Source organism: Cygnus atratus, chromosome 1, assembly GCF_013377495.2.
Source record: "Cygnus atratus isolate AKBS03 ecotype Queensland, Australia chromosome 1, CAtr_DNAZoo_HiC_assembly, whole genome shotgun sequence".
Lineage (NCBI taxonomy): Eukaryota > Metazoa > Chordata > Aves > Anseriformes > Anatidae > Cygnus > Cygnus atratus.
The window spans coordinates 204,738,171-204,758,841 of NC_066362.1; the positions used below are offsets into that span (position 1 = coordinate 204,738,171).

The 20,671-nt window shown below is 42.7% G+C and overlaps 1 protein-coding gene across 1 annotated transcript in view; it reads left to right on the plus strand.

Moving 5' to 3' along the window:
- The window catches only part of TENM4 (teneurin transmembrane protein 4), a 338,371-nt gene that overhangs the window by 256,408 nt on the left and 61,292 nt on the right, over positions 1-20,671 (plus strand). The window contains exons 16-20 of the mRNA XM_035560436.1: positions 2,125-2,244; positions 7,925-8,186; positions 14,805-15,072; positions 17,240-17,383; positions 18,407-18,656. Of these exons, the coding sequence (XP_035416329.1) occupies positions 2,125-2,244; positions 7,925-8,186; positions 14,805-15,072; positions 17,240-17,383; positions 18,407-18,656 (1,044 nt within the window). The remainder of the gene's footprint in view (positions 1-2,124; positions 2,245-7,924; positions 8,187-14,804; positions 15,073-17,239; positions 17,384-18,406; positions 18,657-20,671) is intronic.

Here is a 20,671-nt window from a genome sequence, read left to right on the forward strand (position 1 = left end):
GTGTTGACTTGAATATGCAATCAGTAAGTCAGAATACTGAGTGCCTCGTGCTCTGCAACAAGGCTTTAGTCTTCAAGCAAGTCTGTAGTGATTCCTTGCCTTTCACAAAATGTGCAGCCATCTCGTAAGGAGAAGAGACAGTTCCAAACCCTTCCACGGGGTTCCCTAAAGGATAGAAAAGGAGATGGGGCAGGGTGGAGGGAATCACGGAAAAATCTGGGAAGAGAAAGCCTAGCTCTTCACTCAGGTATGTGATTGCACATATTCACTGTGCAAAATTGCCCTACGGTTGGTGACCTGTAGGCTTCAGCAGGGTCATTTCAAGCATTGACATTATTCCCAGCATATTCCGTGGTATTGTGATCCTTTGAGTTATGCTTTGCCTGCCTGTTAGAGAGTGACATATGTTTTACTTTACTGTACTTGGATATTATTTTAAATTTGTTGTCTATGGGAAGTTGGGTTAGAGCCTTCAGTGGGAGAAGCAACAGAAGTACGAAAAACGTTATTAACTACAAGCTGGGTCCAAGTCTTTTCCTGCATGACTCCTAACAAGTCAGTGATGATATATCAGAGAAGACTCAGGGACAGAAAAATAAGTTCCATTATCTCATTTTCCTGTGTTCTATTCCAAAATTGTATATGAATCAAGTCACATTTTAGATTGCTGGCACATTCTGGTAACGCTTCGAGAATTTCTGTTAATATTGGAGCTCTCTGTTTAGTTCAGTAAGAGTTTTAAGACTCCCTGACAAATGGTCTGTTTTCTGTGCTGTGGAATATACAACAACTGCAGCCCTTACTTAATAGAAATTATACGTTATCTCCTTGCATTATACAATATTGGATTTTCAGATGGACTCAAAGAAAATAACTTGATCTCTCAAGTGTTTATGAAATCAACGTTACAAAACAGTGCAGATATCATTTGCCTGAGTGAACCAGTAAAGTGACATTTCTCAGCTCAAGTGGGTAGATAGCGAGTGCAGCTGGGATGATTTACTCTTGCTGAGAACTGGTCCCACACCTGTAGAAACATTGGCTTTCAATCTCCGCTCTCCACCAGGACAACAGCAAGGAAAATCACTCACCGGGTCATGTTAGCACACTGACACCACAATTTGCTGTTGTTGCTCAGAAAAATAGTTGGCCTCAGCCAGCAATTGGGCTCAGACACTCTCACAGACGTGTGATGCTTTGTCTTTACAGAAAGCTCCTCAGGTAGCAGCATAGCAATGACTTAGAGGTCTGGAAACAGGCTTTGGAATAAGAACCCAGAAAATCTGTCTTTGGCTTTACTGCAGATTTTCTGCCTGACCTTGGACAACTGAAAACCACTCTGCTTTATTTGCTTTCTCTGTAAAATACCTATCATGCAGTATTAATCAATGTTTGTAAAGATCCTTGAGATCCCCAGATAAAAGAGCACATTACAGAGCGTAGAGTAATTGGAATACACGTAGTCTATAAAATAGTGCAAGCTACCAAACTTGGAACGAAAAAGACAGGAAGGAAAAGCCCGTCTTGTTACCTTGCTCCATTCCTCAAACATTTTGTAGGAAAGCTATCTGAACCTAGCAAATTATCTGTCATGTTCTTCCCAAGTGGTAACTTAAGGGTCTTTGTGAAATCTGGATGAAATAAAAGCCGCCAAGCCCAGTGTGCCTCTTACCTCTGAGGGCTTCTGTGCTGTAAATATGTCCGTGCAGTACTTAGTATGCTTCTGTTCTCTTTGATTCTAAAATGTGGTTTGCCCTTAGTTAGGGCAGTATTGTCAAGGCACTGTGAAACTTAGCTGGTTACAGCAAATTCCAATGTGATGCTGTGAACCCTACAGAAGCTCATAGTTCGTGAAGTATATGCTGCAGCAGTTGTGTTTTTCAAGAGTAGGTTAAAGGTAAGCCTCAGTGTCGAATGTTCTTACATGAATGTTCTTTTTCTCCTGAGAAAATCTTCAAGAGCAGCATGCCACCATCAGGCCAGACTGCATGGCCCCACGCTTTCCAGGACAAAAGGGCTTGGGCTGCCTAATTAACAGGAGCTCCAAGCCCCAGAAATAGAGGAAAATCCTCCATTTGTCAAAAGACTTACCATTTCTTATCGTTTCTCTCCTTCTTCATCCAGACATGCATGTGTGATTCGAGGCCAGGTGATGACAGCGGACGGGACCCCTCTAGTTGGAGTCAACATCAGCTTTGTCAACAATCCTCTTTTTGGGTACACAATCAGCAGACAGGATGGCAGGTAGGATATCTTAACAGGATTTACAGTGTTCAAGCAGTATTAATGCTATCAACACTAAAGAAGAACTTCCAAGGGCACATTTATTGTTTATATATTTTGAAGATGTTGATGCCTTATTGTTGTTGCTGGTTGTTATTTTTATTATTTATTAACTTTGTAATATAAACTAGAATCATTAGCCAACAATTAGGCAATGAACTGCACATGCGTGTAAAGAAAAGATGTTTCCTTCAGTTCTATTCTTGTTAATTCATGTTGAAATGATTAGAAAGAAGTCATTAAAATTACAGTTGTTTTAGAGGCAAGTGCTTAAAATCTGAACAATCACACTCAACCAAAACAAAACCATTGCAAATCGGGAAAGTCTTTCATCTTATCTTTTGTCTGTCAGTGCTAATTGGCTCCCTTTCTTTTAAGAACAAAAATGAAATATTAGGGGTTCCAGCTGCACATGCCCTATGTATTGACTACTAACCACTAGCACTTGGGAGAGGATTTATAGATTTTAGCACCTCTCCAATTCACCACTTTCATTAAAGGTTTGACTTGGCCAGAGAAGCTGATAGAATTACAATGAAAGAGAGGAATGTGTGCTAGCAACATGTGATTAATGCTGCCTTGTTCATGCTCGGGGGTTTTTGCACCTACTCTAACACTGATGGTGACTAGGAGGCTTTCTTAGTGATGCTACATCTATTGTATGATATGACAATGACATCTAGACAATAAAGAGGCATCCGTGGAAAACTAGTGGTCTCCTTCAGAAAAGGATGCCTTTGTAGTTTCTATAGCTTAGGCATTACTGCAAAAAGGAAAAAGTCTTGCGCATTTATGCTATGAGTGTCTATCAGACTCACTGAACACACTTTGCATGAACATACTTTGCTTTCAAACTGCGCACTCAGCATCAAATTGCTGTGTATAGACTAGCACAAAATCTGCGTATATTAGAACATATATATCTGTGAAACTCCTGGACAGTAATGCCTGCTATAACCTTTTTCCTGTCTGCTTGTTTTCTTGCCCTATACAATACGCAATTACTATGTGTAATATTTCATGTAGATTACAAGTACGCTGAGGAACGGACCATCTCTTTGCTTTGCAATTGCACTGTACTTAAAACAGAGGGACCTTGCCTTTAACCACACCTCTAGCCAACAAGCGTAAGAGGGCAAGAGGTGGGCAGTGCTATCCCTGCACCTTTCAATATTTGAGTTACTATTTCTTTCCACTTCAGCTATAAGGCTACTTCTGCTGGCAGATCAAGCCAGGGGTGTGCCTTTCACACCACGTCCTCCCCAGCCTCCAGCTCAGCCAGGGAGCCAGGCAGAAAGCAATGCAGCTGCAGCATCAGTATGCTCCACCAACCCTCAGTGAACTGCTGGTTCCTTAGGGCCCGCTGCCAGCCTCCAGAAGTTAAATTGGTTTCAAGGAGCTCTGTGCTGCCATTTGCTGACTCAGCCCCTGACAGACGCTGAGGTCCAAATGACACAAGTGACAGAGATCAGCTGCCTCAGACGAGGGAATCTGAGAGCATGTGGGACTCATCCTGAAGCTGGGATTTCTGGCGGCAGCTGCTGGTGTTCGAACCCCAGGCAGCGCAGTGTCAGCTCTTCTGATCTCATTTTCTTCACCTTCCCCTCAGATTATTCTGCTTCTACGGAAGTCTCGTGCCGGTCTTTCAACACGACTTTCAACAAATGGTCCAGTTGTGGTCCTGAGGCTCTTGAATCATAAAAATACCTTCCAAAATTGTCTAAGGCATACATGCAGGTATTTTCTCAAATGGAAGGGCAGTGCATCGCTGTACTCTGGAGGTAATAAATAAGCAGGTGAAAGCCCCTTCTTAAAGAGCACAAGAATCCAGTGACTTCCACAGTGGCAAAGCTTTCTGAAAATTACCTTGAAAACTTCAAGAGCATTCAGACTAAAATTATCAGGGCAGAAAATGACGTTAGACTTCCTTTAATTCTAATCCTAGTCTTGTTGCCAGTTTAGCAGGCAACATTAGATGCATCTCTGAACCTTTGCTAGGCCAGCCAACCATCCTGTGAAAGGGAGGCAACATTTACTCGCCTCCCTTACTGATTTTAACAGCATTTATTGAATACTATTTGTAAAACAGTTTCAAAGTCACATAAAGAATTACGCTGTTGCTGTTTCTATTATGTACTTTGATGGTTTTCAGAATTAGGCCATTTAGGAAGAAGCATCTCTCTTCTGATCAGCTTTTCCACAGTGCAGTTTTCGTGTGATTGAGTCGCCGTGGTTTAAGAAGTTGATGCTCTTAAGCAAAAAGTAGCTTCTCCTGAACTACAGTAACAGGCTGCATGCATTTCCATTCCGTGGCACTGCACAGTCATACGGGGTCATCCAGTCCATCTTTGTTGTCATTCAGGTTGGAAGAAAAATGGGAGCACGCATGCAAGCAGTTACCGTGTTCCAGAGGTTATGAGATAACTGCTTAAAACTCACTGCCTTTATTATTTGGCATATTCACTATAGGAATATCTATTCTTGAAAACGTGCACTGAGTTCCCTTAAATTGATTTAGCAAATCAGTTTACTGATAGCAGGGCAATAACTGTGTTTTTAAAGTAAGGGAGTTTAAAGACAGAATTGCATCAGCTTAACTTGATTGGCTCCTAAGCTGATTTTGTTGCTTTAGTAATTTTTTTTTTTGGCATGACCAAGTTTCAAAATGAGTACTGTAAGTGAAATTTCAGTTTTAAAATTACAGTGAAGTGAATTTTTCACCCCTGTGAATGGTTCAGTGTATCCCAGGTCTCTGCAGGTAGGTTCCACTCCCATTACAGCAGCCAGATACAGTCTCCAGTGGTGAAATCCTGGTCCTATTTAAGTCACGTTACTTAGTCTGTTCATGAAATCATCCCTGCTCCTCCCAGCTCAACTCTTTGAGAACGTAAAGGCTTACATGTGATTCTAGACTAATTATTGGGACAGACTCTATTCAGGTAACAAGGCATGAAGATGAAATGCCAGCTCTGAAACCACTGTGTTGTGTGATTTCTCTGTAAAGCAAGTTAATAGATGGAACAAAGTCTTTGTACTGGATTATAAACCACATTTTTTAAATAAAGCTTTAAATTTGATCAATCTGGTAGTTTATAAAGGCCATAAGTCATCACATGGTTGTGGGGGCACTGTTAATAAACAGACAGGGAAGTCTCCAGATATTTCCAGTCTCATCTCCCCACTATCACATTCAGCAACGTGGGCATCAGCCTTCTCGGAAAGTGAATACGTTGGCCTTTCAGAGCAAAGAGATGAGAAAGGGTTACACTATTCTGTGCTTATTTTTTTTTCCTTTGAGTCTGCATTGTGGATAAATAGAGAATTTCAGCCTTTGGCCTGTCTCTCCAGAGTCTTTTAAGAAAAACAGAACAATATGACGGTACAAGTATGATTTTTTTTAGAGTGATAAAAAAGACATCAGAGAACAGCAGCAAAACCAGAAATAAAATTATCTCATTCTTTCAATCCCAAGATGGTTTTGTTCCTGTTAAATTTAATTTCACTAAGGGAAGCTGGGATGAGGGTGTTTTCAGTTTAGGTTTTTCTGTTTGGTTTTGCTTTTAGTTTTTTTGTTCAGTTCATCGAGGTAACTTCCAAGCTGCACCCTGAGACTCCAGAAAGAACAGCTCACGTGCAGCAGTACCTGCTGCAAAAGACTGCACCTCTGTGCTTTCCCAGCCACTGGAGCCTGACGTGGAGGTGATGCTTTCCCTTCTGCGCCCTGTTTTGCAGATGCAGGAGAGGCGAGGCTGTTTCCCCAGACAGGTTACCATCCCTGACCAAGGCTCGTCGAAGCCAAGAACCACTCACAAAGGAGCAAAACGGAGGTGTTTCCAAATAAAACCTCTTCCCCACTTGCCTAAAAACATGTTGGGCATCATTTGTAATGTTTGTTTCTTTCCTCCTGTTGCCCCTTTTAATGCCCAGTTTCCTGCAAAGAGAGCTTTGCCCTCCTAGCTGCAGGGCTTGCCAAATGCTAATTGACTGTTAAAAATACCCTCATCAAAGTACAAATGCTGCGAGGCTTTGCTGGCAAGGACCTGCAAGTTACTCCTCAGGCTCTTGCAAGCCAAGCTCCATAGGTCTGGGAAGTCGATGTCCCCAGTTGAGTGGTAGAATAAACACGTCGTTAGGTTTTTCAAATGCTTTCCTCTCCCTTCCATGGACTCGATTAACATTCTTTCCTGAATAACTCTCTTTTCATAATTATATTTACTAAATGGCACCTCAGTCTATTGTCCATAAATAATAATAATAATAATAATGTCTTTAGTGATTGCTTGCCAAAGATTTTTTAGAAGTAATTTGTACCTTTTGTTTCCCCTCTGGGGATTTTGCAGCAGATCTGAAAGCCTCAGAATTAATTACAAAATAATTTTAGATACTTTTTTTCATCATCTTACTTACCTTGTAATTACAAGGGTCATCAAGGCTGGCTCTGGGCTGTCAGCATGCTTTCAGATCCTGCTCCTCATGCACAGGGAAATACTTCAGCACACATCTCTAAAGCACATGAGCAGCAATGCTGAAGCCAGCGAGCCTCTCACACAACTGCAAGCTTGTCATACACCAGCTCCAAGCATCTCAAGTGAGAAGCAGGGAAGAGAAAACTTTCTGTGCCTGAAACATGCGTCTGGCATTGCAACAGAATAGATACTGAAGGAAAGAAGTAAAAAAAGCACAAACAAAAACAAGAGGTCTTCAATTTGTGCTGAAATCTCTTCCTTCCTCAGTTGTGCCTCTTGTTTGTGTCTATACATTATAGATATATCCTGTGGTGCTTCGTTAAATATAGCATGAAGGTAAAACAAACAAACAGCACTCTCTATCCCAACATCTTTACATCAAGAAGAAGAATATTTTCCTTCCTGAGATAACATCCTTTCAGACAGCTCTGGAGGGCTGTCTGTTAACCCAACATGATATTCTCTAGCACTAACGCAGACAGAAAAGCCACTTGGCTGGGGGTAGCATAGGACGAAGTTTCAGACGGTAATTGGACCACGGGCAGTGACTTACCTGCGCTGTTGTAAATGATTAAGAGTCAAAAAAGGATATGTGTATAAGTGCTGAGTGCTGGGCACAGTGACTGCCTTTCTGGTCCTCATTTCTTCCCCGTGCCTAGTACAGTAGGTTCAGTCTGCGACTGGGCTCCACATGTTCCTGACTTGCATTAGGTATTAGTCAGGTTAGCAGTGGATGCCAAGACAATTTATATGCTGGCTTGTCAGAGAAACCACTTTCCAAATAGTTTATTTCAGCATGTGAATTGATCCAGTCTGTGACTCTGTTGGGATGAAAAATACTTTAAGAAAAAAGAAAATGAACATGTATGGTCAAATAACACTAGAAAACTAATAGCAAAGACAAACATTTGTCTCAAAAAAAAAGGGATGGGAATATTTTAATGTACAAGTGCATAACAGGCAAAGAAGCCAAGTTGGTACTCCTGCCTATTCCGCTTGCTCTTGCCCAACAAAAGCTTCTTTGAGCTGTAGTTTTTATATTTGTAAAATGTGAGTGATGGTATTCCTGTGGCCTATGAGGACTTGTGATTACTTTTCTGCTACAAACATATTTCCTTGCTACAAACACACGGGGTGTTGCTTGCACTAACCTTGTTTTCCATCTCTTAAAACAGCTTCGATCTTGTTACCATCGGCGGGATCTCCATTATCCTGCACTTCGAGCGGGCTCCCTTCATCACGCAGGAGCACACGCTGTGGCTGCCCTGGGATCGCTTCTTCGTCATGGAAACCATCGTCATGAGGCACGAGGAGAATGAGATCCCCAGCTGTGATCTCAGTAACTTTGCTCGGCCCAACCCTGTGGTCTCGCCATCCCCGCTGACAGCTTTTGCAAGTTCCTGCTCAGAGAAAGGTCCTATTGTTCCTGAAATCCAGGTATGAACCGTATGAGCTCAGAAGAAGATGACCCAGTTCCTTTCTATCCTTTTGGCTGCTTTGACCAAATTGAACGATATTATGCTTCTGTGTTTTTCCCTACCCCCCTGCTTTGCTAAAAAGAAGCGCTCCTAGTTTGTCTCCCCATTTTTCAGACGTTTGCCAGGAGCACACACTCACGAGCACACACGTAGCCAGAAGGTTTGTTTTCCCTTTTCCCTGAGAGATGGAGACAAAGCACTTGTGGCTGGCAGTGCAAACCTACGTTGGCTCTGCTTTGCCTTCGTCTTGGAAGGCAAAATTCACCCAGGAATTCAACTGGGACCCTGTGCAACCTGCAGCGACCTTCTGGCAGCCCTTTGGCAGTCAGTACTCTAAAGCACAGTGCAAGGCTTAGGAGTTTCTTATATTCATGCTTTTCTTCTGCTCAGGAGCAACTTTGATCTGCTGGGCATTAAAGACTTCAGTGGGAGGGTATGGGGTGTGAAATTCCTTGGGTTTTGAAGACACAGCCCTCAGTCTGCGACACTGCTGGGGCGTCAGTCAGCCAGAGAATGGCCTGGCAAACGGCCAGCGTGTGGAGCACCTGGGTTTTATTGCATTTCATGACACATGGGATGGCTGAGCAGAGTGGGAGGGTGGTTTTTTTATTCCTCATCCCCATTTTCCTGGTGTTTAAGGACATATGGGTCACATAAAGTAATTGTAACAACCTACCATGGGTTCAAAGTATTTTACTGAGTGGAAACTGAATGATGCAAACAACTCAAGTACCCATTCTCTGTAAAAATACTCACTGCTACACATGGATGTAGCAGAATTCAAGCTTTCCTTTCTTGGGCATGTTATTCCCTGGGTCTTAGATGCCAGCATTCAGTGTACCCTGGGTATTGCTTTTAGTGACAAATAATAACCTGCCAAGGTAGAAATAATAACAAGTGTAGCGACAAATTGTGTGCTTCCTGCTTGACTCCATTGAGGTTTCGGTAGCGTTAATGAGGAGAGAAGTCACTTCATATCTTCTAATTGCGGAACACCAGGTACTGAACCAGGTACTGAACAAATGAAGCTAGTGGTCTCTTTACCTTTCCCTCTGGGCCAAATCCTGTGAACTTTTCTCACACTAATTTCCAATTAGAGGCCCTGGGTTTGTCCCAGCTTAATTACTAAATAAGTCTCATATCTTGTAATGTCCATCAGATTGCAAATTTTCAGTTCAGTTTTTACATCTCTTCTTCTTATTCCAACAAGCACCATGAAAGGCAATGTTCAGTGCTGAAAGAAGCAAATATTTGATACAGTGATACTATAATCAAAATCTCACTCAACCTCACTCATTATTTGGTAGGGTACTTGTTAGATTTTGTTAATTATATCTATCAAACTAAAACATTCTATAATTTCTCTTCAATAACAGTGTGTCTGTCTATTGACTGTGAAAGCAGCCAGGGATGTAGATCATAAGCAATGGTTCGATACGATTTCCTGACTATAGATGTGTAGTGCTATTTGAAATGCCCTGCAAATATCATGCTTGGTCTCCAACTGGCAATTCAGAATAATTCTCCTATCAGTGTCTTGCATTACATCTGCCAAACCGTTGTGAATGTCACACATAACGTGGACATCCCAAATGGCACTGGACACCTGTAGTTATGGAATGTAATTAAGTGGGATTCATTTTGAGATTAAGGCGTCTAAATCAGGTGTTCACCTACAGTCATCTGGAGGTGTGCTGGATGTTCGAGCTCCCATTAAACCTGACAGAAATCTAATCAATACTGTCAGCAGAGCCTACAGATCAATTAAACTGACCATCTTGAAGGTATCAGATTCCCACTGACAGTATTGGTTAGATCTCTGCTGACTATAATCAATGTTTAGATGCCTAGCTCATATACACACACTTATAAGTCAATGACTGGATTTAGTTGTAGGATTTAGATGGTTAAACTGGAATTGAATCCCACTCTTAAGTTAATATGGCAAGACTCACCTGAAGAACCTATCTCTTCCTTTTGCCAATGGAGAGACCTGGTAGAGTAGCTTAGAGGAGTCTCCTGACTTTTAGGTTCCTAAATTTGAGTAAGTCCCCCATACGACATGATGAACAGTACTTTTCCCACATGCCAAGTGGTTGAGCCAAAACCTATAAAACTGTATTCTTCCTCAAATATTGACGGGTGAAGGTAAAAGAGTTTGTGATACAGGAGTCATGGAAGAGACTCTGCTATTATAGCAGAGTCCTGACTGTACACTTCAGTTCATAAACAGACTACTTTTCATTCCTGTACTGGGTATACATACAATATAAAATAGCCTAGCTGTCAGCTTCTGCAGCTGCATTTTATAATACATAGTCCACATTAGAGAAATGTTAAATATAATAGTAAAGAATATAGCTGGGAGGAGTTGACAGGCAGATGGCAGGGCTGGGAAGGGGATTTTTACAAGCTAAAGGAGTGGGCAGATAGGAACCTCATGATATTCAACAAATACATGCAGTGTCCTCTACATGGATGCATTCAAAAGACTAAATAATACATTTTAAGTGTTAGATTCAGGTGCCTAAACACGGATTTGATGCCATTTAAGGTGCCTTGAAGAGTCCCTTCAGACCTCTACCTGTAGCTTCAGGAAGGTGGAGATCCCAAGAAGTTCCATGTCAGATCAGTCATCCCCATGCAGAGGTTTTGGATACCATATGACATCTCAAAGGCACTAGGTGCTTGTGCTAAGGTCCCCGAATCAGGCCCTAAATGCCTTTCTTTCTCAAAATTCCTTCTGAGCGTTGCATTAAAAAAAAAAAAAAAAAAAAGACTGATAGTTTCTTGCCTTATATACTGGCAGAGTGAAGAGTAGCTGTAAGAAAAACATTTAACCCTGCACACAGAGACAATATTTTCTACATTGTCTCATGCAAAGAGTGGAAGAATTTGCTACTAGCACAAACATAGATCACCACCCAGGTTTGAAGGGAACAAGGCAGTGAAAATTGCTAAGTGGTGAAAATCCCTCGTAAGTCTGAAGCTCCAGCTCTTCTGACTGAGCTGGTGGCTCGACCACTTTTGCTTAGGTTGTGATAAACTCCAGGAGCCCTAGTCTTGGACACAGCATATGAATTTGTCTGGACAAAGCAGCAATTATCAAAGAGAAGTAAGTACACAAGTCAGCCATCATTACTTTTTGTGTATTCAGAGTATTTTAAAGTTTATTTTTCCCTCTTGTCCCACCAGCGTCCTATTGGATTATCCTTCTCCCACCCTACTTTGTTGCTAGTTTAGTACTGCTTACAAACTACAAATGCATTTCGGATAATCTGAATTACCATTTGAACCAGATCTTCAAGGAGGCACCCTTAAACACAATCCCTTGTGCTGCTCAGTGCCTCGATACCACTGTGCTGACCCTTCCTCTGAAACGGTAGACAGCAGAGACAGATCATGACAGAGAGAAATAATTATTTCTGACAGGGATTTGAACCAGACATTGCAAATAGTACCTCAGTGACAATTATTTCTGTCTGGCTTTTTCCTAAAGGGGTTACATATGAGGACAGATTTGATGCAAGGGACCACCTTTACTGCAGCTTGGCTCAGCTGATCTCTGGTTGAGCCTGGTCCCAGCCCAGCTTGTTGCTGAGCTCTGAAAATATATTTAAAAATCCTGGGTTTTCCCAGTTCTGTCATTTTTCAGCTTCCTAAGCGCTGAGATATGTAAATTTAAAAGGCTGCATTAGAGAAAGTAAATATTTATGAGCACGGTGGAACAGCACTTTAACTTCTGGATGTGTCCGTTTGTCAAGTGCTGCAAGCCCAGAGGTTGTAAGTTATCACTTGAAAAAGTGTTAGGCCTTGGATAATAGCTTAGAAGAGGTCTTTTCAGGGGGCAGATTACAACATTTGTCGTTATTTATAACTCTAACTAGAAAACCTGTAAGAGATGAGCAAGTTGTCACATCAGGGAATTTTACTGCTCCCACAGAGGGAACTGAGTGTGGGAGGCGCAGAAGTGGCATGGAGAGCCCCAGGACAGCTGTGATCCCTTCCTGATGGGAGGATCTCTTGACCCACCTGCCTTCCAGCCTCTGTGCCCTTAGCATTATGAAAGCTGATTATTGCTGGGGAAGTATTTTCATAGCTCATTTTGGGCCCAGCACATGAAAGAATTGCAGAAGTGGTGCAGGAGAGAACAGAGCTAGTTATGACCTCCTGACACATCCCATTATCAGACCAAGTTTTCAGGCTTGCTGCTAAGCTTCTACCTTAATCTTTCAAAGTTTCCCAAAGGTTGCCAGCTTGTGCTGAAAGTGACCATGTTGGGTGCTTACCTAAGGATGAAATTTTCTGAAAAGTAACAACTAATTTCTTTTCCCAAAAGAATTGAGAAAGAAATGCCCTTCATCACCATTTTGCACAGGAGAATCATCATGATGTAGGGGATGTCCACTGCATTGCCTTCCAGAAAATATCCCTGCATTTCTCCAACTAAAAATGAATAATAATAATGCTAAGATCTGATTATACTTTAGCAGGTAAATTACCTGAAAATCCCATCTTTACTGAGTCTCCTCTATTCTCAAAGCAGAACAGGGTCAGACAAAACTTTCCCTGCTGTCCTTCAGTCTTCTGTGAAATCCTGTACTGGAATGGAGACCTGTGAGGTGAACGTCCCAGTCAGTCAGCAATATCCCCACTGTGTGGCTGGAGGAGAAAACAAAGCAACTCACCTAGAATACTAATGAATTTGGAAAAGGAGGGAAAGGGAGAGAACAAGGCAGGGGAAAGATGTTGATGGTGGTAGGTCAGGTCAAGAGCTTCATCACATAGGTAAGATGGGAGAGAGTTTTAAGCAAGCACCAGGATGAGTAGGAACAAATGTGAGGGCAGAAGATAAGGGTCAAGACACAGGGGGAAAAAAAGAGGCTAGAGCTAGGCAGGGCAAAGAGGGCCAGAGGTGAGGTAGGAGAGTACAAGTTACAGGGAAGGAGAGAAGAGTAAAGGAGAAGAAATGAGATATGGTCAGAGGAGGGAGGATGGGAGCACAATTAGTGACGTGGGAGAATGGAAGGTTATGGTCAAGACTTGGGAACATCCATGAGGATACAATCCACATGCCAAGGGCTTGGTATTTTATTGGAAGAAAAAGCCAGGAGGCAAAGGTAAGCAACTACAGAAGCCTACCAAGATAGAAAAAATGGAAGCTATACTGTTGTGCTTGAGACATCTCAGACACCAAGCTCCTTTCGCCATGAGTCCAGGGACTCCTTTTAGCAACGAGTCCCATTGTAAACACTGACTTAAACAAGATACTTACTGATAAACTCTTGACTCAGTCTTAGAATCATAGAATCATAGAATCATTAAGGTTGGAAGAGACCTTCAAGATCATCTGGTCCAACCATCACCCTACTACCAATATCACCCACTAAGCCATGTCTTCACCCATCCGTAGGCCGAGCTCGATACATTCCAGTTGCTCTCTCACATAAAAAGCAGCTCTACCACCTCACCTTCCTGGCCTGTCTTTCCCAAAAGGCATGTAGCCAGTCCATGAGAGCATTCCAATCACACGAGCTATCCCACCATGTCTCTGGAACTGCAGTCTGATCGTGGCCCTGTGACCACACACAGGTCTCTAATTCTTGTTTATTCCCCATGCTGTGTATTTCACTGTATGGGCAATTCAGAGAGGTAATCGAGCATGTAGGTTTCCCAGGAGGGGTCAAAGAGGATGCTCCATGTGTCCCATATGTACCACCACAAGAGGCACCCCAACTTGAGCCATGTTTTGCTGATTACCCTCTCTCTGTAACTCTCTTCTCAAGTCTTTCCTAGTTTAAAGCCCTCCTTACCAGGCTGGCCAACCTGTTGGCAAAGACACGTGTGCCGCTTAGTGAGGTGGATCCCATCTCTCCCCATCAGTTGTCTATCTTTAAACAGGGTCCCATGGTCACAGAAACCAAAAGCCTGTTGCCAACACCAGCGGCGCAGCCTGGAAAATCTGTCTCCTCCTCCTCCCCTCCTCCCTCCTCCCTGGAAGGATTGAGGAGAAAATGTCTGAGCTCCCAGATCCTTGACCACCATCCCCAGAGCTCTAAAATCCTGTTTGATAGTTTCCAATTTGCCCTTAGTATCACTAGTGCCCGCATGGAATAGCCACAGAGGGTAACAGTCCAACGCATGGAGAACCCTTGGCACTTTTACCACGATGTATCATATTTGAGCCCCTGGCAGGCAACAATTCTCTCTAGACAAGAGGTCAGGGTCAGCAGATAGGTGCCCTGGCAGGGAGTCACCCACCACAATCACCCACCACTTCTTCCAGGTGTTCCCACCAAGCACTGGGTCTGTAGGCCCAGTTGCTTCCCCACAGCAGCAATCGCCCACTACTGCTGTTCTCCGATGTAACAGAGATGGAGAAAGAGGAGGCATTCCTGGCTTCCAGAACTAACTCTATAAATTATAAATCTGATTTCATAATTGATGCCTACTAGGTGTGCTTTTTTAGACATGTCTACCAGAGCTTGTATAAAGGTGTGTTTGATTAATTGCAGCTTCACTGCCGTTTCCTGTCTGCTCGGAGCTGATTTAACACTCCTGGATTGCTTTTCCACAGGCTCTACAGGAGGAGATTAACGTTTCCGGTAGTAAAATAAAAGTGAGTTACCTGAGCAGTCGCACAGCTGGCTACAAATCAGTCCTGAGGATCAGCATGACCCACCCCACCATCCCCTTCAACCTGATGAAAGTCCACCTCATGGTGGCCGTCGAGGGGCGGCTCTTCAGAAAGTGGTTTGCAGCTGCTCCAGACCTGTCCTATTATTTCATCTGGGATAAGACAGACGTCTACAGCCAGAAGGTGTATGGGCTTTCAGAAGCTTTTGGTAAGTGACCCCAGGGCCTGCGTCTCTTTTTAGAAGCAGGTGAGTGGCAATGCACAAACGTTGTCGGAGACTGTTATGGTCCAACTGCTAACACATAAAATGGTCCCTGCTGGTTCACTGCTGTTTCCTTGGAGAGGATTGGGCCCAGATGTTCAGACAGCACACATTTTCCCAGCAGACGAATGCTTATCTATTCTCTGGCTCTTGGCCCAGCATATGTCCTGAGCTGCTACCATCATACCCATGCAGAAGGAATGAACTGGGACTAGAGGCATTTGGCTACCTCTCACCTACAGCTGAAAGTTGTCAGCACTTCTTTGAAATAAATCCTTAGAACTGGGTCTTAATCTCTTCCCCTCCTTCTGTCTGACCTTCAGGATTACCCTGATCTTATAGTTTCCCATTTATTACCTTTTTAAGAATGTCATCCCAAGCTGGGATGCTGTAGGCAGTGATGCTCTTCTCCTTTGTACCTCGTGCAGTCACTTACATCTGCAAAAGACTGTCAGAAGCTGCAGGGCAGAGGATGGAAGGGCTCTGCATACTCCAGGTGCCACATCCACAGCACCAAGCAGTATGGCCCATGCCTTCCATTCTGCAGGGACGGAACCTGAAGTCCTCACTGCAGCAGGAAGCTGTGCTGTGGCTATAATATCCATGCAGAGACACGCTTCTTTCCGGTTCCTGCTGCCATCGCAGACCTCACGTAGTGAGCCCTGTGCAATGATGTTGGAAGGAACAGGGTATTTTGAGTGTGCAGTGAGTAAGATGATGCTGCTCTGCAGTTTTTCTTTCCTATCTGATGAACAGCCAGCGGAAATTTATGTGTAGGTCTTCAGCTGAGCGTAGACTGGACCTTTCAGGATGCCAAGTCAATGATATTAGCAGCATGGGAGAGATCCCAAACTAACAAATATAGCTCTTGTTGATAGAAGGATTGTTCCCTGGTGCCTTATAGCCCCACAGAAGATAAGTCTCTTTAGAGGAGATGTTTTCGAAGAGGAAGAAGAGGTGCCTTCCTTGTACTCAGCTGCCTCGAGTAGGCTGGGTGATACAACCTGCTGAACCTTACGCAGTCTGGAGCCCAGAATAAGCAGCGTCTTCATATCACATACTGAAATATTATGTTTACATGCTCTTCAAGATGCTAGATGATGCAGGTGATGCATCACTCCATGATGCAGCTCTGCAGCCCCAGGGTACACAAGCAGGTCTGAGGACATCAGCGTTCAGGCTTCCAGTGATTACACCCACCAGCAGAGTGGAAAATATCAAGTCTTTATTTCCTGAACTACAGCTTCCCCTGATACTGTGTGAACCTGCAAAGGGTGATATTTGATGGGGGATCCTGAGTTCACTTAGTGCTCAGCACTTTTCAGGATACCAGACTTCTTTTTTTTCTGGCAAAAAATGAGCTATATAATTGCTTTTCATCTGTTCAGAACTTATAATTCTGCTCTGCTCCAGCTGTTAGTACTGAAAAGATCTGGTAGGGCAGAAGAAAAGCAGACCAATGAAACTGGGTCTTGCGCTTCTGAGAAAATAATTATTCTGTCAAAAACGTGATTCTCCTTCTACTGACATCATTTTACTCCTAAGTAATTCCAGTACGTTCAGCAGAGTTACTCCTGAAAGACTCTGATTAGACATCATGGCAAGTCAAACCACATTTTGCTGTGTACCCTTTTGACATTAACAATGACCACAAGTCAACCTGGCCTAAGACTGCTGTCTTCGAGGGATTCACTGTCCCTCGCTTCATTTGTATGTCTTTACTTTCCAAGTGAGACCATGATTTTTAGCAAATTCCTGACATGCAGTCTTACATCAAAGATAGCAGGTAGGAGTAAAATGCTCCCATTTAGGAGCCCAGCATTATTTTACGCTCTAGAATAGCCATTGTTTTAAGATATGTCTTTAAAACAGCGCCTTTTAAATATTTAGCACATTTGCCCAACATCTACAACTGTGTTGACCTTTTTAAATGCAGGATGGCCTTTAAAGTGGGAAATATTAAGACTCCACATTATGATTATGACATTTTAAATGAAATAGGCAGTTGCACTTAGAATTGTTCTTACCCCTGCTCAGCTGAAATTCTGTGTGTGCTGATTGTGCATTTCCAGGTTACTAACCTAGAGGGGTCTTTTGTTTCTCTCTTGCTCAGTTTCGGTGGGTTATGAGTATGAATCTTGTCCTGACTTGATCCTGTGGGAGAAGAGGACGGCTGTGCTTCAGGGTTATGAAATTGATGCTTCCAAACTTGGAGGATGGTCCCTGGACAAGCACCATGCCCTCAACATACAAAGTGGTAGGTTGACTGTAGCACATAACAGGAGGATAATGCTCTGTTGCAAGGCCCAGCTGCTTGTCATCATTAAGAATTCAAGAAACGGAAAGGATAGAAACCTGACCCACACAAGTACTCTACCACATATGCTAACAACAAATTATTTATTGTAACTTGTATTTAGGAGCAATGCTGTGTGTGTAAATCCAAGAGGAGCTGACCATGGTGAAGCAAATGAATGCCCATGAAACATATAGGCATCTCTAACTTTGCAGTGTCTTAAAAGAAGGTGATTAACAAGGAAAATATTCCTTAAATAAATAAGGGGAGTGAATTCAGATTGAACCTTCCATTGATTGTAAATCCACCCCTACACATCCTGCAACGTGCAAATCTACTTGCAGAAATGAGAGGCTTTGTGGGTTATAAGGGAAAATGGAAGGTGCCAGAGTCCTTGAAGGGAGCTCAAGACTGCATTGAGGTTCAAGACTGGTTTGGAGGCTGATGAGCCTCCACTGAATACATTCAAAAGATGGAAGCACTGTCTCTCTCTGAATGATAGCAGTGGTATGGGAGCAAACATCTAAATTCATCCCACACCACTGCTGAAAACACTACACTTATAAGGAACATAAGCAGAGCTCCTCTGAGCTTTGCAGATGAAACATTTCTCTAGAGAATGCACCATGTTTTTTTGTCTCTTATCTTTTCATGAGCTATGTGATTTTTTTTTCCCTGGTAGGCTGCAAATTACAGGGCAAAGAGGGACAGAAGAGGAAGGTGAAAATTCATGAGATGCTGAAAAGTGTATTTCATTCAAAAGTAAAGACGGTCTTGTTCTCCCTATATACTTTTATTTTGCAAAAAATGTAATGGGGCTGTATAAAAAATGCTTACTTCAGATAAGGGGGCCCTCCTTGAAACCATCACAAAAAAATATGATGTGATGATACACCCCCTTGCCACTTAATAGCTTCCCCAGCTGGCATCCAGCAGTGCCATTGTGTTACCCTTAATTTCCTTATTACTCCTTTCTCTCTCTAGGCATCCTGCATAAAGGAAACGGGGAAAACCAGTTTATTTCCCAGCAGCCGCCTGTAATTGGAAGTATTATGGGCAACGGCCGTAGACGTAGCATTTCTTGTCCAAGCTGCAATGGGCTTGCAGATGGGAACAAACTCCTGGCTCCTGTTGCCCTAACTTGTGGGTCTGATGGAAGTCTTTACGTCGGAGATTTCAACTACATCCGAAGAATCTTTCCCTCTGGCAATGTCACCAACATACTGGAGTTAAGGTACACTGTACTGCATGTGGCTGTTATAATTATGCCATTAAGTTGTGCACAAATCTTGCATACCCAAAACGAGCAAAACTTTTAATAAAAAACATTAAAACGGAAAAAAAAAAGAGCTGCCCAGATTTGCCTCTTCTGCAACTCTGCAGATTTTGACTTACACCAGAGAAACATCGGCCTAGCAAGATTTCTTCCAGAATTGAGTCATATACCAAAAATATTGTACACATTTTTGTGCTGCTGAATCAAACTGTGTTAATGTCTCCCCTTCAGTCTAGTTAGAGACCAGTGGGAATTCTTAAAATTAACAACCAGCCTCCGGGATAACCTAAACGTGGAAGGACACAGCACTGATGACAATATGTAGAGGTTAATCAGGACAGATGATCATTCATACTTAAGACAGGATGATCACCCAGGGAGTCACAGATTCAGGGCTTTTTTAGTTGTTTTTGAGGGACAAACACGTATCAGTTCCCTGCAGTCTCCAACTGAACAGCTGTGTGAGGGTGAAAATATAGATGGATCATCTTAAAATGAGTGAAGCATTTCCTTTTACCCTGAATAACAAAGGAAAAAAAGTTATATAAGGAGAAATAGTGAGGCTTGTTAAGGAACATTCATTAAAAATAAGGAAGGGGAGGGAACATTACAAATTTATCACAAGTTCTGAGGAAATTAAATAGATTGTGACTGAAACAAAATTTCATATTGACATCAGTGGTGATATTTTTCATTTGCAAAATTTCCACAACAAAAACACTTCTGCTTCAATGCACCACAGCCTGCTTCTGGACCCTTCATGTGGCCAGATGAGACTCACCCCAGGAATATCACTGGAGTTAAACCAGTGTTTCTGAATGAGACCTCTCTGCTTGAAGGACCTGGCCTAAATTTCTGAGATCTCAGTATGAAGTTAACGTCGTAGGAAGGTTCACATTCCCATTTAGCTCTCAAGGTCTGGCCTGAAAGAGAATTCCCAGAAAGTAAGAATCTCCCCGCTATACTCAGTTTTAACATCCTGTCTTCTGGGGACAAAAGTAAGGCCCCATTTTCTGCCAGGACTGGCATGCAGAAGGTCCCGTTACAGCTTACTAGAGCAGCAGGATCCCATACAGCATTTCGTATTTGCATTTGCTCCACAAGGCCACAGGTGGAAAATGGAAGGGCTGAACTGCAGCAGAATTGGTTTCTAAGATCCTTTTAGTCCCTCATTTACACACACCATAGGCGTTAGGTCCACAAGACTTTGCTGAAGGCCTAGTTTGGCATGCAGAACTGTCATTGTAGATCATGGTATATGAGAAAAAAAATCCAGACAGCTATCTCAAGGCTGACACTTACAGAATAGGTGTCTTGCTCTGCCCACAGAAAGACCACAAAACCGGGATTCATTGTGTGAGGAAGCCCACAATGACATGTGTACAGTCACATCCCAGAGGGCTGGAGTACCTTTTGAGTAAATAAGCAAAAAGCTGATTCATGCTGTTCATTTATTTGATATACAAATACATAATCTCTCTCATATTTATAAGGCAAGAAGATGGGATAAATCTTCTGTGCTGGTCCATATTAAAGAATATAATATTCTTCTAGTGCCAGAAAGTTATTTTAATGACCAAAGGTGAGATTTCCAGAAGAACCTAGGTGATTTGGGGCCCAAATCCCACTGCAACTCACTGGGATTAATATCTCATTCCCTGAAGTACAATTTTGAAAACCCGATCCCTGTTTCATTGTCAGTAGAAATACCAGACCCAGCGGAGGTTCTGCAGAGTATTTCCTGACTGGAAAAGAGAAAATTGGAAGCCTTGACAGAGTGGCCTTGCTTGCTTTTGCGTAGAGCCACAAAGTTAAATTTACTCCAGATTTAAATCTGCTGGAACGATTGCTGCTTCATCTGTGCAAACACTTAGGTTACTGGATCTAATAAACATTTCTTCACTTTGGTGTGCTATAAAGTAAGTGAGTTCAGATGCAGGCTGACTAAAAGCTGGGGAGGAAAGCCATTGCTT